General features: G+C 44.7%; 1 protein-coding gene across 1 annotated transcript in view; it reads left to right on the top strand.

Annotated features, from left to right (window-relative positions):
- Positions 1-27,558, top strand: part of UVRAG (UV radiation resistance associated) — an 87,758-nt gene that overhangs the window by 22,773 nt on the left and 37,427 nt on the right. Inside the window, exons 7-10 of the mRNA XM_083499614.1 lie at positions 20,326-20,431; positions 23,770-23,896; positions 24,831-24,915; positions 27,078-27,165. Coding sequence (XP_083355740.1) covers positions 20,326-20,431; positions 23,770-23,896; positions 24,831-24,915; positions 27,078-27,165 — 406 coding nt within the window. The remainder of the gene's footprint in view (positions 1-20,325; positions 20,432-23,769; positions 23,897-24,830; positions 24,916-27,077; positions 27,166-27,558) is intronic.

The raw sequence follows: 27,558 nt of genomic DNA, 5'->3' as shown, positions 1-27,558 counted from the left end.
TTGTCTCCAGCGTTTGCCTGGTGTTATAATGATGCATATTAGTAGCATAATACTCGATTCTTTGCTGCTGTTTCTTTCTTTTGCTCCCCCCGTATCGAATGATAAGTTCTAGCAAATATAAGTGTTTTAGTTTGGCCATCTCTGCTACCAGTGGCTGCAAGTTCGACACTTCAGTTGCGCACTCTGGGGAGCAGAAATATGGGTTGGAATCTCAAGTGGTACTTAGGTGAGCCTTTGTACTTGAGAGCACTCAGTGAATTTCTGCAAAAAAATATATTAAAGGGCCTCTTGTTGGATCACATTATTGGCCTACCTAGCAAAGTATTGTCTGCATAGGCTATAGTTCAGCCTTTGCCAGCCTGATGGGCTCCACATGTTTTGCACTACGGCTCCCATCAGCCCCAGCCAACGTCTGATAGGAGTTGTAGACCAAAACTTCTGACGGTTGGCAAGGCTGGACCCATAGTAACAGTTCTCCAAAGTCTTGAGTCTTTCTCAGCGTTGTTTTCTACATTTTGATACAAACAGCACAAGGTTCAGAAGGCAAATGCAAAGTCCTGCTCCTCAGCAACCCACCCCCAAACCCCCTCCCAAAACAAACACGCAGGTCGTAGGAAGAAGCATCCCTGTCATGGCAGTACATGTGAAAATGATGGCGCCTGTATATTCAACCACATGATGGTGTTGGTGTGATATTTAGTTGCATTAATAGACTCGTAGTTTCCAAGACATGAGAAATAATCCCACTTGCTTCTGTACTAGTCTGACCTCACCTGGAATGCTATGTCAGGTTCTACATGCCTCATTTTGAGAAATACAGTGGTACCTCAGGTTAAGTACTTAATTTGTTCCGGAGGTCCGTTCTTAACCTGAAACTGTTCTTAACCTGAAGCACCACTTTAGCTAATGGGGCCTCCTGCTGCTGCCGCCCTGCCGCCGGAGCCCGATTTCTGTTCTCATCCTGAAGCAAAGTTCTTAACCCGAGGTACTATTTCTGGGTTAGCAGAGTCTGTAACCTGAAGCGTATGTAACCCCAGGTACCACTGTACTTGGATAAGTCTGAATGAGGTCAAAGGAGGGCAGTGAAGATGGTACAGAGAACAAGTCCTATGAGGGAACATTGAAGGAACTTGAGTACAGTGGCACCTTGGTTCTCAAACAGCTTGCTTGACGAACAAATCGGCTCCCAAATGCCACAAACCCGGAAGTAAGTGTTCTGGTTTGCGAATGTTTTTCAGAAGCCGAATGTCTGACGCGGCTTCTGCTTGAGTGCAGGAAGCTCCTGCAGCCAATTCGGAAGCCGCGCCTTGGTTTTTGAACTGTTTTGGGAGTCAAACAGACTTCTGGAACAGATTAAGTTTGAGAACCAAGGTGCCACTGTATGTTTAGCCAGGAAAAGTGAAGACAGACTGAGGACAGATAGCACTCCTCAAATACCAGATGGCAGAACTAGATCAGTAGGGTTAAGTCACGAGAAAATTCAATTTGGTTGGACCTTAGGAGAAACTTACTGATTCTAGGAGCAGTTTGAAAATGGGATCATGTACTGGGCAGTGGGGTGTGGGGCGTGGCTCTTCATCAAATCCAAGGCTTAGTCTGATTCATGCAAGACTTAACTTGGTGTTAGGTTTCAAAGTGCCCACTGTTTCTACTGATGAACTGCCACAGTTTGGGTAACTAGTGCCCTGACTGATTGATTGATTGATTGATTGGTAGACTGGGTGTACAGTGGTGCCTCGCAAGACGAAATTAATTCGTTCCGCAAGTTTTTTCTTCTTGCGAGTTTTTCGTCTTGCGAAGCACGGTTTCCCATAGGAATGCATTGAAAATCAATTAATGCGTTCCTAGGGAAACCGCCTTCAGACTAGGTCCGGGGACAGTCTGTCCCCCGACCTCTTCTGAAGGCTGGGGGGGGGGGGAACAAGGGCTTTGGTTCCCACTGCCAGCCTTCAGAAGGCTGTTCTGAAGGCTGGCGGTGGGAAGAAAAGCCCTTCTTCCCACCTCCCGCCCCGCAAGCTCCGGGGACAGGAGGGCTTTGCTGCCGACCGCCAGCATTTTAAAAGCCCCTGCTGTCCCGGGGCGATTTTAAAATGCTGGCGGGCGGGAGCGAAGCCTCCGCTGTCCCAGGGAGATTTTAAAATGCTGGGGGTCGGCAGCGAACGCTTCGCTCCCGCCCGCCAGCATTTTAAGATCGCCCGGGACAGCAGAGAAGTCTCCGCTGTCCCGGGGAGATTTTAAAATGCTGGGGGTCGGCAGCGAACGCTTCGCTCCCGCCCGCCAGCATTTTAAGATCGCCCGGGACAGCAGAGAAGTCTCCGCTGTCCCGGGGAGATTTTAAAATGCTGGGGGTCGGCAGCGAACGCTTCGCTCCCGCCCGCCAGCATTTTAAGATCGCCCGGGGCAGCGGAGAAGTCTCCGCTGTCCCGGGAAGGCAGGCGGGGGGGAGCAAAGACTTTTGCTCCCCCGCTGGCCTTCAGAAGAGGTCCAGGACCTCTTCTGAAGGCCGGCTGTGGGCGAAAGTCTTTGCTCCCGACCGCCAGCAATTTAAAACAGGTCCCCGGAGATTTCCCTATGGGCTTTCATCTTGCGAAGCAAGCCCATAGGGAAATTCGTCTTGCGAAGCGCCTCCAAAACAGAAAACCCTTTCGTCTTGCGGGTTTTCCGTCTTGCGAGGCATTCGTCTTGCGGGGTACCACTGTACTTATATGCCACTTTTCCACAATGAGCTGTGCTCAAAGTGGCATACAGCAAATGTTCAAAACATCCAAATACAAATACACAAAATGCAAAGCATGTCAATATATTCAGAAGTTGCCTAGCTGAGCATTGCAAGTTCTGTATGTTTGAATGGATAGACATAACCAAAGTTTGATGGCCTATTAATGAGCATAGTATGTGTTGAACTCTCCTGTAGAATATGCTCTGGGCTGTGCACACAGCCTTGCTGAACTGCTTGTCCAACTTGCTCAGGCCTTTATCAACACCTCTCAAATAATGGGTAGCCAACATGGTGTTGTGCACTAAATCCCACCATCCCTGACCATTGGAATCACCACACTGGATTAACCCTGTCTTAAATACTCTTCAGAATTGCTTTGGAGTTCAAAAACTCAAATTTCTATATTGCAGCTCTACCAGAAGGTGTCACTCTTGCCTTGCAAGAATTATTATAGGGTATTTTTTTTTTCTTTTAATGAATGGGCAGATCTGAACGACAGCTGTTCTACACATAAAGTTGTCTTCTACAAGCATTTTAATATTAGAGTTTTAATTCTACAGAAACATTGGCTGTCAAATTCCCAAACAACTGAGCTTATTTATATAAGTGTACTTAAAAGCAGGTAGAATGCTTGCTGCCTAAGACAAAATTGCCTTGTCAGGTATACGATACAAGTATATCATGCATTCACTTACATGATCACCAAGGGCCTATCTAGTCTAGCATCCTGTTTCCAACAGATGGATGTTTCTGTGAAGGATGGCACTAACTCAAGATCCCTTCTCCCAAGTTTGTGCTGCTTATTCAGCATGGATTCTTCCAGTAAACAAAGAAGTGCTACCACAACTAATAGCCCCTGGTAGAATGATGAGAGCCTGCTGGATCAGGCCAGTGGCTCATTTTGTTCTCACAGGCTGACCAGGTGCCCGTGGGAAGCCCACAAGCAGGATTCGAGCACAAGAGCATCTCTCCCCTCCTGTGGTTTTCAGCAGCTGGTACTCAGAAGCATTTCTGCTTCCACTGTGGAGGACAGAGCATAGCCCTCGTGGCTAGCAGCCTTCAGTAGACATATCCACCTCCTCTGGGAGGGAGTTTCATTGTTTAACTATTAGCTGCAGAAAGAAGTACTTTATTTTATCTGTCCTGAATCTTTCAACATTCAGCTTCATTGGGTGAACACCATAAATACCCTTCATCCCTTCATCTCCTGGTATGCCCCGCAGAGGACCTTAAGGTCCATGAATATCCATAGTTTAGAGGTCCCGGGCCCTAAGGAAGTCAGACTATCCTCCACCAGGGCCAGGGCCTTCTCAGTGATGGCTCCCACCTGGTGGAATGCTCTGCCCCATGAGACTAGCGCCCTTCTGGATTTAACCTCTTTCCGCCAGGCCTGTAAGACACAGCTATTCCGCCTGGCTTTTAATTTGAGTTCAGCCTGATCTCTTATTTCCCTTCTCTTCCCTCCCCCTCCCCTTTTATGAAGATTACCCACTCTGGGACCCCTCAGCTAATTCTCCCCTGGCCTCCTCGCAGGCCCAAGTAGGACCAATTCTGCCAGCTAGCCCTGGGGATTATCTAATTGATTTTGGATATTTTAATTTTATTGTTATTCATGTTTTTATGCTTCTTTTATAATTAAGTGTTTTAAATTTGTTGTTAGCCGCCCTGAGCCCGGTTTTTGAACCGGAAAGGGTGGGGTATAAATAAAATTTTATTATTATTAAAAAGTTACTGAAGCTGGAGACCATCTCCACGTGTCGTGGTAGTGACCTTGGTAAGTTAACCATACATATGTGTGAAGAAGCACCTTCTTCTGTCTTCCCATGCTTAAAACAAATCAGTATATTGGCCTCAACAATGGCTTTTGGTAACAGGAGGGAGGGATCTTCAGGCTGCGCCTCCTTGACTCTGGAGATGTCGCTGTGCTTTGCACGTGCTTTTCGGCGCATCTTTTCAGCTGTGAGGGTTAGAAATAATTGAGATAAAATGATTCCCTGGATGAGGAAGACTGTCAAATACCAAATGGTTATTCTCTGTGGCCTTCTCTAACCCCCACCTTTAAATGAACATTATATCATGCTGCGGTAATAATTTCGTATGTAAAATAAGTGTGCCACTTGTGAGTGTGCCGGGAGATCAAATAGGAGGGGGGCAGGGTTGCTTGGAGTGCCTCTCTGTTAGTAGCTTTGTAGAGGAAAGCTGGTGGGTCTAATGACCCCCTAACTCCCCACAAATCAGTGTTGGCTGAGGTATACATAAGCCTTCTCCTCTCCTGCTGCTTTGAAAAATTAACAGCAGAGAGCAGCACATGGATTCAAGCTCTTGGCTAGCCAGTCCAATAAGCTTTGTGCAGCAGCTGCATCATAGCCAACGAGGTTAATTACTGCTAATTGAAAATTTGTTTTATATGATTTATGCTGTACTTGTGATATTCTATTACGTTCTTAATATTTATTGTTTGGGATTCATTTGAATGAAAAGCAGCGTACTAATACAATCTATCCATCAAGGGAAGCAATAACTTAAAGGTGTTTTTTTTGGGGGGGGCAAAAGCTGAGCACCAGCAATGCATCTGAGAGCATTGGGTTCCCTGAAATTAATTTCTCATCCCTTCCTCCCCACCCCACAGCATAAACCCTTTAAGCTGTGAGTACGAATGCCTTATCCGACTTGAGGCCTATCTCAGGGGCTCAAAACAATTCATATGTTTTTCAGAAATGGTGAGCAAATTTTGGCCTTTTTAAAATGACCCCTAAACTTACTGGGAATACTAAATTCTACATGCTTCATCTCGGGAGAAATCGCCTTGCCTATATTGCAGTGACCGGCTTCGTATGTGCCAAAGAGAGGAGACTCCAGGCTGTTTCCTCCATTTCTCTTCTTTCTCGCTAATAACTCTTGACAGCGCAGTTTTCTACTGAGTTTGTGAAGGGTGACCACCTCCTGGACTTCTTGCATGGAGTTAGAGCAGGGATTTTTAACAGCTGGCAAGTGAGTGCTGAATTCTAGCCTGCGGCTGCAGACAAACCTATATGAACCATGTGCATATGTGAGGGGATTGAGAGCTGCAGGGAGACAGCTTAGTTTTCCATGGGGCTTTAATGAGAACAATATTTGCAGGTAATACTCGACACACTGAGCTCCGATACCTTAAAATAAGCCTTCAGGGGGGAAAAGAGCTTCAATTTTTAGGATATTTTAAAATGCCTTATTCTGTATATACCACATTGAACACTGGAATCTCATTCTGGGTTGAATAACTGAACTTTAACCTATCTGAGAAATATTCTGCCTTATGACAAGGTATAGTATCTCCACAATAGTTGGATACTATAGTCTGTACACAGTGGATGACTAGTCTGCAAGTTGCCAGCATCGTGAAATGGACAACTACACATGGAATGGAATGGGTTTGCTGCCAATAATGATCTCCCCTCCAAACTAACATGCAGCACAACTTGAATAATGTCCTGGTACTGATAGGTTGTGTTCTGCTCCCCTCCAACTCCACCAGCCACATGTTGTTGCTATCATTCTGACTTGGAACACCAGATTTCAAGTGGCGTCAGAGATGGTTGTGCCTATGGCACTCTAGTCATGTGGTGATGAATATTTTTCAGCTTGTTCGCTGGGGACATGAGTGGGCAAGCTGCTTGAAGAGGTGAGACCAGTTGCTTTCATGCTTGACCTTCGCCCCAATCAACAAAGAAAGACAGGCAATCTGTCTAGATCAGGTTTCTCAAACTTGGGTCTCCTGCTGGTTTTGGACTACAGTTCCCATCCCTGATCACTGGTCCTGCTAGCTAGGGATGATGGGAGTTGTAGTCCAAAAACAGCCGGTCACCCAAATTTGGGAAATTCTGTCTTAGAGAGGTGATCAGTGCCTCAGTCAGAGAAGGCATGGTTCCTGCATGTTTGTGAGAGGCTGTAGTGAGACCCCTTGTGAAAAAAAATAAATGTAGAGCCAAGTAATATGAATAGCCATTGGTCGATCTCACATTAACCTTAATTTGAGCAAGGGTTTGAGCATGTGACTGTATCTCAGCTCCAGGTAGTCCTAGGGAGACCTGATTACTTAAATCTGTTACAGTCTGAGGAGATTTCACCCCTCCCATACCCAAGAATCTCCTGATCATCTCCTGATGGTCTTTGCTGACTCTCCAGAGAGAAGGAGGCGTGTCCTGCCTATCTACTTATTCTGCCCAGCAACATATCTGTGTGTGTGAGAGTCAGTCAGTCAGTGTATCGGAGAAAGTGAGAGTGTTAGAGATTCTAGAGATAAGATTGCTGCTAAGAGCAGCTGCAGACACTCAGTGTAGCATTGATTTATGCTTAGAATATTCAGCTCTGTATATAGTTTTGTATCATAGTTGTAGTTACAGAATAAAAGGAAGATATTCTACAGAGCTGCTCTCCGAGTGGTTTATACTCTGCAAGACTCTGCAAAACTCTGCTGCGCAACGACTGTACTATTGAGACAGTGAATCCGGTGCTCTCAGCTCTAAGCTGTGAGTCCACAGCACTGTGACCTGTTCCTATCTGAAAGGAGGTCTCTGGCGGTGCTACCCAGCTCGCCTAGCCCAGTCGGGGTTGAGGTGCATGAGTCCAGTTGGCGCACTGGCTCTAGGGCGATGCTGACACAGTCAGGTTTGGAGGCATGGAAGCTGCCTTGCTTGCCCTGGTGGATGAGCCTGTGCTGAAGGATGCCTAGAAGTGTGTGATTCTGTTGATTCTCTTAAATTTCTCAGTGGCTTTTTTTTTTTAGCATGGGCCATGGTATCCTCTTGTTCATCAATGGTTCCAGACATTCCAGACTCACAAGGTAGTTCTGGGGGATGTTGTTCAGCCCCATGACCTTTGGCTTAACAGGGTACCAAAGTGTCTGTCTTGTCTCTTCCTCTGTTTCACGTCTGCATGAAACAACTTGGCGAGATCATCCAGGGGCTTAGGCCGAGGTGTCACCAGTATATTGATGGTGTGCGACTCTACCCCCTTTCCCCCGTAGTCTAATCCCAGGAAGTCTGTGGAGCTGCTAAACCAGCGTCTGTCAGTTGAGTGGGCTGAGGGAGGTGAATAAGCTGAAATAATGCAGATAAGTTGGAAGAATGGTTGGTCAGGGGCTCTGGCAATCTGGGGAAGGTTGTGCAACTTTCTCCAGATGGGATTGTACTGCCTTTGAAGACGCAGGTCTGCCATCTGGGATGCCTCTGGCCTCCATTCTTGGCAGACATTCTTGAATGTGTAGGTGGTGATGGTAGCTAGCAGTGGGTTTTTTTTTACCAGCTTCAGCTAGTTCACCAGCTGTAGAATCATAGAATCATTGAGTTGGAAGAGACCACAAGGGCCATCGAGTCCAACCCCCTGCCAAGCAGGAAACACCTGTGATCTCTCCCAAACAAGATGGCCCTGATACGAATTCTTCATGCCTTCGTTGCTTCTTGGCTGATCTACTGCGATGCTTGGTAAAAGTTAATTTTCTTTTAAAGTATTAAGTGATCTTTAGGTCACTTGTGCCCAAAGCAACTTACAGGTATTAACAAGTTACTACTAAAACCAAGAACAAAAGATCCACACAAATAAAACAGACTCAGAAATTGAGCAGCATTACAGTTCCTCCACGCTCCATCCAGTGGGCGAGACACAACATTACCCAGGAAAAGCCAATTGAAGCAAACAACTCTTTCAGGCCTTCCAAAAAGCCTAATGTTTAGCTGGTGTAGCTCCAAAATAATTTGGAAACTTAAATTCTCAGCTCCGGTTATGGTGCCAAACTATTGTCTGGTATCCATCGATGCTATTTTATCACTCCGGTCCTATTCCAGCTCTGCTGGTTTCCTGTTTGTTTCCAGGCTCAATTTAAAGTCCTGGTATTAGCTTTAAAGCCCTAAAAATGGCCTTGGAAGCAGGTTGTTCTCAGGACCATCTACAGTGGTGCCCCGCAAGACGAAATTAATTCGTTCCGCAATTTTTGTTGTCTAGCGAATTTTTCGTCTTGCGAATCACGAAATCCCATAGGAATGCATTGAAAATCAATTAATGCGTTCCTATGGTCAAAAAAAGTCCAAACAAAGCCAAATTTGGTACAACAACAGTTTATTAACTGTTCTTTAAAGTCACACATACTGTAAAGAGCAGTTCAAAAATTTAAGGGAAAATAAATTAACTTTATAAACAAAACATGTCTTTGTTTTTAGACAAAGAAAAAAAAGCCGCGAGACGTTTTCGTCTTGCGAAGCAAGCCCATAGGGAAATTCGTCTTGCGAGGCAAATCGAAAATGGAAAAACCTTTCGTCTAGCGAGTTTTTTGTCTTGCGAGGCATTCGTCTTGCGAGGTACCACTGTATTCCTATATGAACCTTCCTGACCAGTTAAGATCAGGCTTGGAGGTCCTGCTCTTGGTCCCATTGATATGTGGTGTCAGGTGGAGGAATATAAAAGATGGGGCCTTCTCGATTGGCGGTGACAATGTTTTGGAATGTCCTTCTTTTGGGAGCCTGCCAAGCTTCCTCACTCTTGGCTTTCAGGCGTCCTTTAAATGCCCCCTCCATGTTTCAGGAAATTTAGACTTTTTAGAGATCTTTTATCTGTTGCCATGAGCTTATTAAGATTTTATGCTGCAGTCCGTCTGTGACTTTGTTTTAAATTGCAATTTTATGGAGTTCTTTTTGGTGTGTTTTAATTTTGTAAAAAGCTTTGACTCCTTAGAAAAGATACATCAAGAATGACATCAGATTATTAAATAAGCTCTACTGCATGCTATGGAGGAGAGCGGGGGAAGCTGTCCTTTTTTTTGGCAGCAGATTTTGTAAATTCTGACATCTAGCGCTGCTGTCACATTTGCTGAGAAGCTTTTATTTTGTGAGACAAGCCCTGAAGATGGCAGTTTGGTGGGTAGCAGTTAGAATCTGCCAATATTTTAGTTGGTGTGCTTGTGAAAGCAATTATCTAGGTATCTGCTGACCATCTTAACGAAGAGAAAAACAGTGATGAATTTTGAGGGGTGCATGATTAGTACTACAGTCATACCTCAGAAATTGAATGGAATCCGTTCCAGAAGTCCATTTGACTTCCAAAATGTTCGGAAACCAAGGCACGACTTCTGATTGGCTTCAGGAAGCTCCTGCAGCCAATCGGAACCTGCGAAACCTGCGTCGGATGGTTGGGTTCCAAAGAACGTTTGCAAACCAGAACGCTCACTTCCGGTTTTACGGCGTTCGGGAGCCAAAACGTTCCAACTTGCAAGGCGTTCAACTTCCGAGGTACGACTGTATATCAAAGAATCCTTTCTGTATGATTAGGCGCACCAGAATGTAGTAGTTGCTCTTGAGTGGTATTGAATTGCATTTTAGTTGTGCTAAACAAGAGATGTTGTTTATCGTCCCCAAAGGAAAAGGGATGGTGATTCGGCAACACCCAAGTGGGTTTAAGACACGTTTCTGCTTGTTGGCTTCTGAGAATGGTTATTGGACCCCTCTGGGTTGCATCTTACTGTTTGGAAAGAGGACTGGGAAAGCTTGATCCTTAAACGTTTTTCTGCTTTGGGAGCAGAGTTCATCCAAGGGTCCCGAAAGCTCTTGGAGCATTTTATCTTCATGCACTGTCCCTTTTGCATCCTGTGCTGTTAAGAATACTTGCTTTATGTTGCACAGGAAGCCGATGACTGGTCAGGATAGACTCGTGGAGCCCTTCTCCATTTCTATCCTTGTTCCTCTTCTTGGCTCGTGTCTTACTCTGGCGTTGGCTATTTGTCACATAGTTTCAGGAACTGGGTGAGGATGGGGTTGCATATAAACCTGAAAAGTCCATTGGATGTGTTGGTGGGGAAGGAAATTCCAAAAACAAAAATATCAGATTAGTTGTACATGTGTAGATTTGGGGGTCTGGATTGGAGGCTTCTTCTTCTTCATGGCTAATGTAGCCGGACCTCTTTAGAATCTAGTCTCTAGGTAAGCATAAAGACTTGTTTGTTCAGGTTTCATATTTTTTTGTTTTAAAATCTGTTTAATAGAAGCTCTTTTAATAATAGTACTGGGTGTTTGCAATTTGGGTATCCCATATCTCTCACTTTGCCAAAAAGCTCTCGCTCTGTTTTCTAAATCCCCAGTGGTCATTACTTTGTTTAAATAAACCCAGTGTAAACTAAGGTTGTTTTGGCAAATCTGACCTTCCCTGTATTTATTTCTCTTGTGAGAAATAGCTATAGGATGTGTGACTGTAGTATTTAGTCTGTGCATTCATGGCTTGTGACCAAGAATGAAATAAATGCTGTACATGGGGGGGGGGGAGGAAGGAGAGGACAAAAGAGGAAGAAAGCGAACAGCATCCAGGCGTTCAAGAAGATGGATGGAAAATGCTTCAGGCGATTGACCGCAATGCATGTCAAAAAGCCATAGATCTGGATTCTTTTATAAGCACCATCTGAGAACAGCGACGATTCTCTAACTGACCAGTGTTTGCTATGTTGATTTGTGACTTAACGTACCTAAGATGGCCTAAATATGCCAAACAAAGGGGCTGTGGGGCTGGAATAGATCATTTATTGCTGCCTCCTCACATTGTTGCTTTTTAATAGTGGAAATGTGATTCGACGTGCATCTTTGTATTGTTAAATTATCAGAACGCTCTGATGACTCTAGCAGAGAAATTGGACTCCTGGGAATTGGTTTCAATTTTAAAAGGTTTCTGGCCCTCGTGATTTTTGAGACTTTTCTGAAAATGTATAGGTAATGTCTATAAAAGACTCCTAAAGCCCAAGAGATGGCACTTCTGTAGCTTGCATGGCTATTGCTTCTCAGTGATTTCTGGTCATGTTTCGCCTCTATCCGAAAAGGAAAAAAGAAAGGGGGGGGGGGGAGAAACACACAATTAGCTCCAGATTCTTTGAAAATCAATCATTTAAGAATTTGCGCTTGCAGTTTAGGCTAAAGGTAGGGGAATAACACTTGGAATGTTTCCTGTTGTGGACTCCCTGCAAGTGATAATAATGATAAATCTAGCACAACCTGCTGTTTTAGTCTTCTGCATGCAAGGGTTGTTTACAAAACACGTAGGAACATTAAAGAATGTGATCCCCTATGCAGCAGTCTGATTGGTCCTAGAACAATAGGATTCAGAATGCAGCAGTCTGATTGGTCCACAGGAGCCACCTAATCCAGCTCCAGGTGGAAGTGAATCTGCAACCTGATTGGCCTACAGGAGAATCCAAGAATTAGCCAATCATGTGGGGCCCATTGTGTAAATAATGTATATAAAGCAGACATTCTGGGGGAACTTCCATTCCTCCTCACCACTATGAGCTGAATAAAGAGCATGGAATCCACTCTCGACTCCGAGTATATTTCACCCTACCTGTAGAGTGAAGTGGTATTGCTCATTTTATCACCTCATTTAGACCTGCTCTGGGGTTTTAGTGTAAAATGGGACTTTCTGCATGAGGGGCTAGTTTGTAGCCAAAAAGTACCAAGAGAGTAATAGCGTTTGTGCACAAGCACTCTGATTAATATGCAGTACTACCCAAGCCTTTGTGATAGTCAACTCCCCATTTACGTGCGACCGTGCAGAAGCACAGTGCCAGGTACCCGGAAACAAGGAGCATTTTGGAGGACCCACCCCCCCCCCCGAGCCCAAAAAGGACCTCTGTGTAAGCCAGAGGGGCAGCAGGGCTTCTTCAGCTGATTCACAGGGAAGTGGCTGCTTCTGCTGCTGTGCTACCCCTTACACCAGCTGTTAGTTGGGGAGGCTGAGCAGCTCAGCAAAGCCCCGCTGCCCCTCCGGCTTGCGTGGAGATCCTCTCCGAAGCCCCAAGAGATTATTCTCTTTGGGCTCTGGGGTGAGTCTCTTCCCGAGCCAAGACGACTCTCCAGGGTGCTCCCCATTTTTTGCGATTTTGCCCTTGTGTGCTGGGGCCCAAAATGTAACCCCCTTGTGAATAGGGAGCCACCTGCATCTAAACAAAAGTTGCCCTTTTTGCTTGGTATATGTCAGAATCCAAGAACAAAATCAGTCATAATTAACATTTGCATGTCTGAGTGGGTGCCCGTCTCTTAACAATATATTCTGGTTATGAATGTAAACTGTTCATTGAAAGACCTGAATTGATGTGTGCTGTATTAAATTCTCATCCAGTTAGTATCAAACGTTCTTTTTTGATAGCTTCATTTTGGAGATATTTTCGCACTTTGTCAATAGATGTGAACTTAGTGAACTGTTTTACATGAAAATAAAGACAGCTCAGAACAACCTTTTGTATTCTAATCCATGCAATTAGTTTTAAATCCTGCATGGTGATAACTTTCAACTGAATTGGGTCACAGCTGGGCTACTTTCCAAGCCATCACAGTTTATCAGGGAAATCATTTATTGTCGAGAAATAGCTGGTGGAATCTGACTGTGATTGCTTGATGTTTGGTTAATAGCAGAACCTATTCCTTTAACATAAGCAGAATTGATTGAGGAACAAAATCGGATGAAATTATTCAAGAGAATATCTGGAATGAATTTGAAAGGTTGCTTACTTAGCATGCAATCATCTATGGCTGCGAGGAGCGGGGAGGAATCTTCTCCAAATTCGGCATTCATCGTCAATCTGTTTCTCGAATTACGTATAAAGAAAGCATTTCACTCCTCTAAGTTAAGCTCATGCCCGAAGACAGTCGAAACAAGTAACACAAGAATTTCATGTGCACCAGTGTGTGTGCATGTCCCTCTTGGGGTGGTGCAATAGCACACATTGTAATTGTAGGATGTGTCCATGGAGGAGAGCAGCTACCTCTGTTCTCGTGGGCTGGGCTGCAAGCAAGTTTGTACAAAATGCAGAGTGTTTCCTCATACTCCACCTGTTGTGGTCTTCACTCACCAGATAACAACCCCATACGGGACAGCTGCATATTCCTGCATTGCATGGTCCCTTCCAACTTTACAGCTCTATGTAAAGAACTGATGTCTGATCCTCAAACTAACCAACATAGAAACCAGACCCGAGTGAAAATCTAGAGTTTCTTTTATATGTTGTAAATTTGTTAATGATGTTCACAAATATTGTGACAGCGTCATGTAAGAAGTGCTCTTCCAGACCCAGGTGAGGCTCAGTGTATTTCTATATTTAAGAAATGACAATTTTTAAAAATGGATCCAGAGAGAGCCAGGAAATATGAGTTAGTCAGCTTGATGCTTCTTCCGGATATACTGGTAAAAATCAGTATTAAAGAGAATTAGTAAGCCTATTGAGGAAGAATGCTTCCTTGCTGAGAAAGAATGTGGGTGTTTAAAAAATAAAGCATAATGGGAAGAAAGTGAAGGCTTTATTCGTCTCCTCCTTATACTAGAATTGAATTAGGGGCTGGGAGTGGTTGTCCAATCAAGTTGGCCTGTCTTGAATTTCCATTTAGGGCTTTAAAAGTAATAATACCTGGAAAGAGACTCAGTAAATCAGCAAAGGAGCAAGATGATTCCAAAATTCTCCTCTATCTGACGTCTCTAAAAGGTCTCCAAAGGCAGCCCCATGTACATCATGTTTCAGTAATCCAGCCTAGATGTAACGAATGTAGGCTTGATTGTGTCCAAGTCTGCTCAAGGAACGAACGCAGTTGACAAACTAGCACTAGTCTCAAGCCTTCAGGAGCAATTCCAGAACCAGAGTGCTTCCAAACTACATGACTTCCACGTTCAGATTGTGGATTTATGCCAGTTTCTCTCAGACGTTGGCTGCTGTTGCGTTTGTCTCCTGCTTGTGGTCTTCCTGGAAGGATTTGGCTCAGCTGCTGTGCCAGGCTGAATGGATTTATTTTTTCTTTCTATCTATCTGACCAAACGGAACTGCTGTTAAGGTGCATCAGCTAAACTAAAGTATGGGTAGGCAAACTAAGGCCTGGGGGCAGGATCTGGCCTAATCACCTTCTAAATCCAGCCCGCAGACGGTCCAGGAATCAACGTGTTTCTACATGAGTAGAAAGTGTCCTTTTACAGTGGTACCTCAGGTTACATATGCTTCAGGTTACATACGCTTCAGGTTATAGACTCCGCTAACCCAGAAATAGTGCTTCAGGTTAAGAACTTTGCTTCAGGATGAGAACAGAAATTGTGCTCTGGCGGCGCGGCAGCAGCAGGAGGCCCCATTAGCTAAAGTGGTGCTTCAGGTTAAGAACAGTTTCAGGTTAAGAACGGAACTCTGGAACGAATTAAGTACTTAACACGAGGTACCACTGTATTTAAAATGCATCTCTGGGTTATTTGTGGGGCCTGCCTGGTGTTTTCACATGAGTAGAATGTGTGCTTTTATTTAAAATGCATCTCCGGGTTATTTGTGGGGCATAGGAATTCATTCTTCCCCCCACAAAAAATATAGTCCACCGCCCCAACAAGGTCTGAGGCACAGTGGACCACCCCCCTGCTGAAAAAGTTTGCTGACCCCTGTAAAGGTATACAGTGGTGCCTCACAAGACGAAAAGAATCCGTTCTGTGATTCTCTTCGTCTAGCGGTTTTTTCGTCTTGCGAAGCAAGCCCATTGACAGATTAGTGGATTAGCACTATTAGCGGCTTTTAGCGGCTTTTAGCGGCTTATCGGCTGATCGGATCAGCTGATAAGCGGCTTAGCGGCTTAGAAAAGGGGGGGGGGCCCGCAGGAACTCGCAAGACATTGTCGTCTTGCGAAGCAACCCCATAGGAGATTCGTTTTGCGAAGCACCTCCAAAACGGAAAACTCTTTCGTCTAGCGAGTTTTCCGTCTTGCGAGGCATTCGTCTTGAGGGGCACCACTGTAAATGATTGGCCACTCTGGACACAGAGAAATGCTGCCAGCTGGACGCAGCGCACCAGTACTTTTAGCTGGCAGGACTTCATTGTGTCCAAAGCAGCTCCAAGATGAGGCAGAGGTCTTGTAAGCCACGAGGTTCACTGGTGGTCTTGGATGAGTCAGACTCCATCAGGATGATTTGCCTTGCAAGGTTGTCATGCAGATGGAATGGGATAACCCTGGACACATTCAGCTTATTTGGGAGAAAGGCAGTACACACATGGGACGAGGGCTTTAAGGTTCGGCTTTGACTTCATTTAATCAGCCAGATGAAATGTGCACACGTATGAATCTCTAGTGTTAGTGATTGTTTCAATGACTGCAGTGCGTGATCCATAATCTAATTTTGCTTGGGATAATCTGCAACAGTGGAAGCAATGAGAACCCAAAGACTTGAAACATGTCCTATAGAAATTGGTTGCCTTGTGGATACTGAAAAATCTCGATCAAAATCTTTCAGATAAACAAAATTGATTTGGGCAACAAGAGAGCCTGATATTTCTGGGCATCATGTTTAACATTCTTTTATATATTATGGGTCTCTGCCTGCAAAGCTTCCTTTGCTCTGCTTTAGCTGCATCTGGAATGAGGCATTTTATTTTTAGTCTTCCTGTTGGAAACATATTGGCAAGCCCTATGAAAATTTTGCCAAACACGACAGGATGCGAGTGTTTTTACAAAAAAATGGGTAAATGTACACAAGTCTGATATGGCCAGATGACCACCGGCTGGCCTCTTCAGTTGCACCTACCACAGAAAACCCAGATGTTTTGATTCAAACTGCACCTGTTTTCTGCATCTTTACAAGTATCTGTTCATTTGGTGTTTGAGATGTGTAGTAGTTTCTGGTAAAGCACTCTACAAACTAAAACTAAGGTTTGGGGAGTATCCTAATTTTTTTGTACACTTTAGTCTTAAAATTGTTTGAATAAAATGCAAGGAAAGGACTAACAATCCCTTCTTGAGGGGTGGGGGTCATTATACAACCAGCTGTACTTCCCGTGGGAGTTCATCACTAATGGGGCCACCACTGAGAAGGTCTGTTTTTGCTGCTCACCAGCCTGGTGAGCCAAGAAGAAGGGCCCAATTTTACATATGGGCCCAATCTTACATACGCAGGCAGCATGTTTGATTTTCAGACATTAGCAATAGGTGGATAACTATTTCACTCCAACATCTTGCCCTTATGCAGGATATAGTCATATGGGAGTTGTCCTGAAAGAGTAGTCCTTATTTTACATGAAGAGGGAATTCCAAATTGTTCAGGGCCCCCCTTCCTCCCATCTTCTCGCTTTCCTTGGTTGCTCTTGGATACCCGAGTGCTTCCAAAGACTTTTAAATTCTGTTTCCGTGACACCCTTGAGATGTAATGACCTTGTTGACTTCTCCAGAAGAAAAGAAGAGCAGAGGCTCTTGATTATCTGTTGCTTGTTTTCACCTCGGCTCAGCTTAGCTCCTTTGTCACTGTCTGACTGTATAATAGAGTCCTTTTCTGCAGTTCTGTGCAGAGCAAAGGCATTGGGTGATGAGCCTAAATTGTATAGGGTCTTCCTTTTTGGCATGTAATGCTGTCAGACCTTGAGCTTCTTGGGCAAGTTGCAAGTGGAATTACTGTGCTGGAGCTGGCAGCACAGCTTTACTCTGCGCACAAATATGTTTCAGGAAATCTTGGCTTCAAAACTCTAGCTGGGCTCAGTATTTATAGGTATGCGGAGAATAATATTGTCATGATTGACAGCTAAATACAAGGAAGGCTGGCTTTAGAACTGCAGTTGCAGATCTTTAGGGACTTTTAAAAATCTTATTGAAAGCAAAAGCATTTGGGGTGACTACTTTGTGCTGCAAGAATGGCGTGTAGATAATTCTGAGGCATTCTGCAGAAAATAAGGTCTACAGGGGCTGAATATGTTTATGTAGTGTTTTAAAACATGCTGTGGATGGTTTCCTGCTCTCATCTCTCTATGGCAACTCTTGCTCTGTGCCTTAACAGATAGGAGTGAGCATCATACCAATGCCACCCAGAGAATACTGGGGGTGTAAATGGGGGTTTGGACTCCAGTTTTCCAGCTCAAAATCCAACCCTTAATTTACTAACAGGTTTGACAATGGTTAAGCCTTGATTCTAGTTCAGCCGCTGTACTTTTGAAGGAAGTGGCATGTTCAATTCACATGTGGATTTTTTATAGGCTGCAACAAGGAAAGGGCAAGTGGGAAGGAGGGCGCTAAGGCGGTCCTGGGTATAGAATTTTGGGTGCAGACTTTGGAGACCTGGGTTCAAGTTTCAGCTCAGCTGTGAACTTGAGTTACCTCGAGCAAAACCTCTGTCTCAGTAAGTTCCCCACATGTAAAATGGAAATGATATTGACCCACCTCCCAGGTCGCTGAAGACAAATGAAATGAGATTTCTGAAGCGCCCTGCACAGCTCAAGGGCTCTTTTGCATTATAAATAACAGCCTGCCTCAATGGATCAAGCAAATGAGCTGTGCTGCATGGGAAGGCCAAAAGCGCCCTGCAGGGTCACCTGCCAGACTGGCCTCCAGTGGAAAATGCCCTCAAATATATCAGTCGTGGAGGTAATTCTAATGCTTCCAAAATTGCTACATTTTTGGATCATTCTTTAAAAAACATCAACAACTCATTTCCTAAAAGGACCAAATGTGTTCAGGAAACAGTAGGGAGACGTTGTATCATAAATCATCTTCTGCTAACTTCAACCTGTTTCTGTGCTCTTAAACTGCAGGCCATGCACTTCTGTGTAGTGTAGGAATGAGGTTTGAATTAGTGCTGCAGGGCTGGGCATCCCAGATTTGAATCCTCTCCCTGGTTGTGTCACCCCAGGAGAGGTCTGTCTAGCAGAAAGTGTCTGCCTTGCATCAAATAGCTTGGGTTTGGGGAGCGACTGAAACTTACAGCATATTAAAACACTTCTGGTAACTATTGCTGCTGCCCTTTGGAAAGTCTAAACCACTGAGCCTCTTGGGCTCGTTGATCAGAAGGTCGGTGGTTCGAATCCCCGTGACGGGGTGAGCTCCCGTTTTTTGGTCCCAGCTCCTGGCAACTTAGCAGTTTGAAAGCATGTCAGAGTGCAAGTAGATAAGTAGGTGGGAAGGTAAACGGCATTTCTGTGCACTGCTCTGGTTTCGGTGTTCCGTTGCACCAGAAGTGGCTTATTCCTGCTGGCCACATGACCTGGAAAAACTGTCTGCGGACAAACATTGGCTCCCTCGGCCTGAAAGTGAGTTGAGCGCCGCAACCCTAGAGTCGTCTGCGACTGGACTTAACTGTCAGGGGTCCTTTACCTTTTTATTGCAATATCAAAATTGTAATTTAAAACATTTCATGTTCCTTCTGTCTTCCTCCTTCAAATATTTGCTCATTATTTCTGTTCTAATACAGTGCTATCACTGTACATGACACTTTAGTTTTCCCCTCTCCCTTGCAAGGAGTCTGTGCAATGGAGCACTCAAAAATGGTTTTTCCCACCTGCAGCCAGAAGTGATGCAGACCATTCTCTACTGCAGGCTTCCTCAAACTTGGCCCTCCAGATGTTTTGAGACTACAGTTGCCATCATCCCTGGCCACTGGTCCTGCTAGCTAGGGATCATGGGAGTTGTAGGCCAAAAACACCTGGAGGGCCAAGTTTGAGGAAGCCTGCTCTAGTGCCTCATTCTCTTCCATGTGCAGACCAAGCTTAAAACTTTGCCCAATTTAAAATTGTAATTGAAACCAGTGGCTTCTTTATTTCTTTCTTTCTCTTTCTCTTTCTCTTTCTCTTTCTCTTTCTCTTTCTCTTTCTCTTTCTCTCTCTCTCTCTCTCTCTCTCTCTCTCTCTCCCCCCCCCCCTTTCAGTTCTTATGAGGCAGAAATCTGAAGTGTTGCCTGTTTGCCTGTTTAGGATCCAGCTTTCCATATCTGGAGCAACTCTTTGGGATGGGTGTCAGGGGCACTTCTAGAGAGTAGCATTGCGGGGAAACCCCTTGACCTCCTGACATTTGTGTTACAATGTGCCATTGGGCACAATTTTGTCCTCAACGCTATTCAATTATTATTGATTGATTGAGTGAATTTATATACCACCCTATACCCTGAGGTCTCAGGGCAGTTCACCGAATAAAATAAAAACATAAAACCACAAAATACATAATCAAAATAAAAACAACAGCCCAATAACCCCCATATGAAGCCATTGGGAGCACACATTAGAGCAGGCATGGCCAAACTTGGCCCTCCAGCTGTTTTGGGATTACAATTCCCATCATCCCTAGCTATCAGGACTGGTGGTCAGGGATGATGGGAATTGTAGTCCCAAAACATCTGGAGGGCCAAGTTTGGCCATGCCTGCACTAGAGGATTCAGAGCAAAATGTCTCCAGCATGCTGAAGACACACAGCTCTAGTTCTGCATAACATCTGAATCGGGCATGGACCAGGGTCTGGGTTCAGTGATGAGCTGGTTGTGGGCCATTAAACTTGAGTTGAAACCCTGTGGGTGAATTCACACCCATTTTCCAAGTAGGAACTTAGTACAGTGAGCACGGACTCATTTGAACCCCAGTTCACCCCATTCCTTTGCTGTGTTGATGTGCTGTTGATACCAGCGGGAATTGTTATTGTTAGTTAGATATTCTATTTATCACCCACCATTCTCCAGAAGGAGGAAGGGTTACAGCAATTTAAAAATACAATATCAACATCGTTTTAAAGCAAAGACAGTTGAGAGAAGCGTTCAGAAAGTAGCTTCCAGCATGTTCAGTGCAGTGTAGTTTATTTCCAAAGGCTGTTTTAACTCCTCTCTGTGTGTTTGTTCATTCGCAGGCTCCACCGGGCCCAGTGTGCAATTAAACAGACTCAGGTAACTGTTCAGAAAATAGGAAGGGAGATCGAAGAGAAACTGAGGCTTACGTCGACAAGCAAGGAGCTGGTAGGTTTCCGGGATGTATTTGCTTCTCTCACTTAGAGCAAATGCCCTGAGTAAAACATTGATGGGTTCATATAATTGGAGGGCTTTCAAAATCTGAAGGGAGTACCTTGTTAGAGAGGTGTGAGCAGTTGTTAGGGGAATTTCGGCGCAGGCCCTTTCTGTGCCTAGGTCTCAGCTTATGTAAGACTGATCTGGTGGATAGAACCCCACTGCTGATCATCCTATGTCCCTTATTCGCAATTTGAAGCCAACCATTTATTTATTTCTGTATTTAGGTCTTGATTATCACTTAGGAGACCCGAATATAATGGAATTTGAGGTGCCTGGCTTGAGTGGGGGCAAACACACAAAGTTACAAACCTGTAACCAATGAAATTCAGGAATATATTTACAAAAGTGAGGAACTGCAAACAGTAAAAGGTTTGGGGAATCCTAGTACAGAGATGCTCAACCAGTTTTCTCACACGTTGTGCAGACAACCTCTTCCCTGATAGTTAGGCATGATTTGATCTGCAGCGACGAGTTTTTCACGTGCAGGAGAAATCGCTTGATGTCTTCATGTAATAACTACAGATGTATGGACTTTCTCAAGCACTGTCACTCTTGCATGTAACTCAACCCCCTTTTTATTATTAAATGGAAATATTTGTCTGGAAAGTCCCAACGTCTTGATGTATTGGATTAAGCCTAAATTGCTGAGAGGGGAAAACCAAATTAATAGGCCTCCTAAAGCTCTGCAGTTGTAAAGCATCAACGCTGGCTCTGTGGCCATGAGCAAAAAGTGGCTGCCAGGAAAAACAAACTCTTACAGATTGGGATTAATGAGCTACCAGTGGAAAGTGTGGTGAACCTTGTAATTGTTTGGGCCGAGTGTAATAGCTGAGTTTGCTGACACTCCAAGCTTTTGAGGATGAGCAAAATGCATGTAATGACTTCTCGGGCACAGTGACAAACATTTTAATTGTCAACTTAGGCTCAGTTTTTTGTTTTGTTTTTAAAAGAAGAATTTGGAACAAAGCAATCTGTTGGCGCCGACTAATGTCAAAGGGCTCAGCGTGGTCTAGGATGGGGACCAGTATAGCTAGTGACTTAATTTGGAAATTTATATTGGCACAGCCTGGCAGGCACCTGGTGCCTCGTATCAATTTTAAGAAGCCAATCGGCTTGTATCCCATTCTCTTCATGATGTTATGCTTGGTTCGGATTGGGGAGTCCTGCATTTTATTTCAGGGAGGTTCTCCAACGAGTCTGGGAGGCTTGACACATAATGGAAAATTGAAGTCCTTCATAAAGCTGGCTTTAAATGATGAGGAACACGGGGAGTTCCGCTATCTCTCTAGCCAGAGGCTTACTGTACCGTTGTGTGCCTCTTTCAGCACTGAACTAATTTTCTTCCTTCAGCCCCAGTGCCTTGTGTTGAGGCAATCAAGACTTCTCCACTGGGTTTACGTGCAAGTTGGGAACAGAGAATAGATGCATATTCGCAATAAGCCCATAAATCAAATCTACAAATAACATAACAAAAGCCACATTTCCTTATCACTCTAAATAACTCTTCTCCATGTCCGCTTCGGTCCCCGAGGTAAAGTGAAGCCTGTCATCTTTATGTTGGCTTGTGAGCTGCTTGGAATGGGAACACGTCAGGCATTCTGCCTTTGTACAAGCAGGGAGGGAAAGGATATCGATAGCTTAATCTCTGAAGAGATTTGTGGACTGCAAAAGCCTCATACTTTGCTCAGGCTGCACTGGGAGAAAATGTAGTTGCAGAGGTTGCAAAATGCGGCAAGAGGCAGAGATCTCAGACTTTGCCTAGAGTTTTGTCATTAATGAAGACGGCTCGGCAGGAGTGCCCAAATTGCTGGTGTGCATGTGCAGCAGCTTTAGCATGCGGTGCATTGAGCTCTCCATTGGGGAGCCCTGGGATTTTCTTAACCCCCTGAGGCTCCCAGTGCAGCCCTTTCAGGGACTGCATTTATTTATTTTTCAACTTGTCTTCCTGCCTTTCCATGTGGGATGCCCAGGGTGGCGTACAATAAAATAATTAAAACAGCAATATTGTAACAGTCAAATGACAATGCCCAGTTAAAATCACATTAAGTTGTAATCTTAATAATAATAATAAAAAAAATAAAAATAAATTTTATTTATACCCTGCCCTCCCCAGCCAAAACCGGGCTCAGGGCGGCTAACAACCAATAATAAAAACAAGTTGATTAAAATACAATTTAAAAAACAAGATTAAAATACAACATTAAAACATTAGGATGCAGCCTCTTCACAGGAGGAGAAAGGAAAAAGAAGGGGGGGGAGGGAATCAAACCGATTCTAAGCCGAAGGCCAGGTGGAACAACTCTGTCTTACAGGCCCTGCGGAAAGAAATCAGATCCCGCAGGGCCCTGGTCTCATGAGACAGAGCGTTCCACCAGACCGGAGCCAGTGTTGAGAAGGCCCTGGCTCTGGTTGAGGCTAATCTAACTTAATTAAATTAACTTAAATTAAATTAATGTTTAATTCAGGTTAAAAAGGCATGGCAGCAGATAAGAAAATAATTTGGCTCACTATGGTCTGTATGAATGAAAAGGAGGTTGTTTATTTTTATTATTATTATTTTATTATTATCTACTGGACCAGGCATTCCCAACCTGCGGCCCTCCAGATGTTTTGGCCTACAACTCCCATGATCCCTAGCTAACAGGACCAGTGGTCAGGGATGATGGGAATTGTAGTCCAAAACATCTGGATGGCCGAAGATTGGGGATGCCTGTACTGGACAATGACATCATTGAGGAGCTAGACAGGCTTTATGATCCCAGTGTCCTTCTGTCGTGAGATTATTACAAGCCAAGCCTTGACATCTTGTAGTCCAAGTTGGGTGACTTTGGCTTTGCATGGGTGCTTTCAAGAGAGCCTCTCAAGAATTTGCTCTGGCCTCTTTACAAATGGCTCTCTCAATCCTCAAGCTTTTCTGAGCCTATCATGTTGTGTTCAGTGCAATAGTCAAACCAGAATCCTAGAATTGTAGAGTTGGAAGGGACCCCGACGGTCATCTGTTTCAACCCCCTGCAATAATAAAAAATAATAATAATAAATTTTATTTATACCCTGCCCTCCCCAGCCAAGGCTGGGCTCAGGGCAGCTAACAACCAATAATAAAAACGGGTTGAATGAACACAACTTAAAAGCAAGATTAAAATACAACATTAAAACAATTAAAATGCAGCCTCATCACAGGAGGAGAAGGATGCAGGAATCTCATCTAGATCATACATGACAGATGGCCACCCATTCTCTGTGTCAACATATTTGCTGAGCAGCCCTCTTATTAATTTGTTTAATAGAAAAAAGAGAGTGAGTGTTTACAGTTGAAGATTTTGGTGCTTCGGAATGAGCTAGAAAGGCAGAAGAAAGCCCTGGGCCGAGAGGTTGCCTTGCTACATAAGGAACAAAGTGCGCTATTTGACAGAGGTAAGTGTGAATTTACATTTCAGTTATTTATTATAACTCTGTACTGCACATACAATTTAGCAGTTGCCTTCCCATGAAAAGTAGGTGATCAAAGAAGCATGAGCCATCAGAGGAGCTTGATCTGTAGCTGAGCAATGGGTTACTCCTATTAAGAAGCAGCTTTGTAGGATGAGGTGGGACCCCATTGGGCTCTTGTTTGCTCACTTGATATCCATCTGCAGTGGTGGTTCTGTAGCCCAGGGAGGGCAGGTCAGTGGCTCCCCGCTTTGGCAAGCTGCCACTGTGATGCAGTTCTTCGTTTTAGAGCTGCAAGTCTTTCCAACCAGTTGTCTTAAGGTACCTGTGAGGTCTTCTGTTGATTTATGAGCTCTGAAGAAGGAAGAAATCCAAGAGCACACCAATGGTGCAATTAGGAGAGATCACAGCAACTAGCGAAAAGCTTGCATAGCGTCCTGGGTTCAGCTCCTTCCTCAGTGATGCATTTAGGTGTTCTCCAAAAGATGGGTTCACACTTGTGGTAATAGAGATGGTTCTAAGGTGTTTGGCAACAAGAGGCATTCCTTAAAACCGTATTTCATAGTATTACTTTCTTTCTGAGAGCCAGTGTGGTGTAGTGGTAGCGGTAGACTTGTAATCTGGTGAACCAGGTTCGATTCCCTGCTCCTCCACATGCAGCTGCTGGGTGACCTTGGGCTAGTCACACTTCTCTGAAGTCTCTCAGCCCCACTCACCTCACAGAGTGTTTGTTGTGGGGGAGGAAGGGATAGGAGAATGTTAGCCGCTTTGAGACTCCTTCGGGTAGTGATAAAGCAGGATATCAAATCCAAACTCTTCTTATAAATACTCCAAAAATAGTGTTGCGATTGTTGCCAGTATTTAGGGCTGAAACACACACAAAAAATCAGATACTTTCTTCCAAAAATGTCCCTGGTAGGAAATGCGTTTGAGGAAGAATATCAGAAGCTCCGACTGGACAAAGAACCCTTGCAAGAGTTGAGAAAAGAATGCACTGCTAAGAGGTAAAAGGAGTTTGTCTTTTTGGTTGTAGTAGTTGGATTCGTTGTAGTAGTGAAATGCTGACCTTATCTTTTGTTTGTCGGATTTCTACCTTGCCCTTCCATCCAAAAGGGAGCCAACAACATAAAAATGCTATACACAATAAGAGTTCAAACATCACTGAAAAGAGCATTGAAAAAACAGCTGTTAGTACCTTCACTGCAAATAGCAGCAGCAAAACCAGCTCTCAAAGGCCTGGGCAAATAGAAAGGGTTTAACATTCTGCCAGAATATGGCAAGTCTCCGGGACTGTCTGACTTCTCCTGGAAGGGACACCACCACAGAGAATGCCCTGTTTCTTGTCACCATGCTTCTGGCCACTTCAGCAAGCGTGGTCTCTCCCCCTGATAGGAAACTGTGGGTTGCAAGGTACTGGAAAAGCAGCTCTTCACAAATATTGGGTCCCATGCACACCAGTACTAGCAGTGAACCGATTGTAGCTAGGCATAGACATTCCTTGCCATGAAGGCTCTTTGGCCCTCCAGTAATAACTTGGAATGTCCTTTCTCTTTCATGTCCCCCATTGAGAGCAGGCAGGCGTCATGATTGACATACCTGAGGAATGCTTCCATAACAGCACCACCATTTTCTTCACGCTAACTGGAGCATTATCCCAGAGAATTCAGGAATTCCGCAGATTCGATAAGTCTCAATGGATGGAGTGCAGTAATAAGTCCCCACACCTGAGGAGCTGTCCATGGTCAATCCACACCTGTACCCATGAATCCCGGGTTGAAAATTACCCTGTTCAGTTTGTACTTGTTGGTTATGACACTACATATTGGGAGCTGTGGGGCCAAAGACTGGACATTTTGCAGATTCGGTAGTTGGAATGGTGATTGGAGAAGGTGAAGCAAATGAGCTGACAGATTCACTAATTCTTCTTTGCCCATGTACCGTATTTTTCGCTCTTTAGGACGCACCCGGCCATAGGACGCACCTTGTTTTAGAAGCGGAGAACAAGAAAAAAAATTCTCCCCCTCTCTGCGCAGCGCCCCTTCAGCGAAGCGGCAGGAGAAACAGAGCCCCTTCCATTTCTCCTCCCGCTTAGCTGAAGGGGCGCAGTGCCTTAGCTGAAGGGGCACATACTCTTCAGCAAAAGGAACCCGAAGCCTCCGGAGCTTGGCGGGTGTTCCCACTGCACTCCGGAGGCTTTGGGTTCCTTTCACGGAAGCCAGTAGAGTCTTTCTCTCCAGGCTTCAGCGAAAGGAACCCGAAGCCTCCGGAGTGCAGCGGGAGCTCCCACCGCGCTCCAGAGGCTTCAGGCGGCTATCCTTAAAGCCTGGAGAGCGAAAGGGGTCGGTGCGCACCAACCCCTCTTGCTCTCCAGGTTTCAGCGAAAGCAACGTGAAGCTTCCGGAGCACGGCAGGAGCGCTCCCACTGTGCTTCAGAGGCTTTGTGTTGCTATCGCTGAAGCCAAGGAGCCTGCATTTGCGCCATAAGACGCACACACATTTCCCCTTAATTTTTGGAGGGGAAAATGTGCGTCTTATAGAGCGAAAAATACGGTATGTGTCTCGTGGATACACACAAACACACAGAAGTGTCTTGCTGGCGAGTTCTCATGACTGACAGAGGGACCTAGCAGTTGTTGCTAACACTGACCAGGAATCCTCTCTGGATTCTGTAGTTCTGTCTGTGAGTCCGCTCCCTGGAGGAAACTTGTAAAGAGTCAACGTGTTTGCTGTCCTCAAACCTGTTAAGTCAGAGATCTCACCAGGTCTCGTGGCCTTAAGATGATTCTCTGGTCCCAATGGGTGACAGTTCTGCAAGCTCATTCATTCAGCAAAAAAAAGCACACCCCACCCTTGGTTGTGTGAGCTTTCAGCAGCAATTACTTCCTCTGCCTGCTCTTGTCTAGGAGAAAGCAGATACAAAGGAAGGGGATATCATTTCGGCTGGAGGAGTTGCTGAAACAAACACCGGTCATTTTTCTCTTAATTGTGCCAATGTATCTTACACTTTTATTAAAGGTGGATCTCCTTTTTAGTCATGCATATATTGCACTATAATCTGGCAGTACTGTGAATGTTAAACATAATTAAAACTACTATTTTATGGGGCATTGGGAATAATGTGTGTTGACCCTTCAGGCATTCATTCAATTTTTGTCTTTTTCATCAGAGAGCAATTCTTGAAGACCAATGCACAGCTGACCATCAGATGCAGGCAATTACTTTCAGAGCTTTCCTATATTTACCCTATTGATCTGGTGAGTATCACATTCTCCAGTAACGCCAATATCAGAAGCTGTAGTCGGGATACCACATTCATTTGTGGAACCGTCGGCATGTCAAACCAGAGATATTGTAGTCTCCTACAGATAGGCCCCTACCCATAGCATGTGCAAGGCTCCACCATCTCCAGATAAAAAGAACTTTGATCACAGGGCTGGAAAAGAACTGTGCTCAATGCACTGGGGAACTGCTGCCAGCTGAAGCAGGCGTACTGAGGAGCCTGAGATCAATGATCCCTCTGTTAAGGGTATGTCACGATGTAGCAATCACCCCCTGTTGAGTGACTCTGGGGACATAGGTTAGGTCCCTTAAAATATTCTGCACTAGGATTCTCCTATAGGCCCACCTTCAGTTCTCAGAAGCAAAGA

This window comes from Podarcis liolepis (genome assembly GCF_965112155.1).
Source record: "Podarcis liolepis genome assembly, chromosome: 4".
NCBI classification, from domain to species: domain Eukaryota; kingdom Metazoa; phylum Chordata; class Lepidosauria; order Squamata; family Lacertidae; genus Podarcis; species Podarcis liolepis.
The sequence above is the reverse complement of the archived record's forward strand: the minus strand, read 5'-3'. Positions and strand labels throughout refer to the sequence as shown.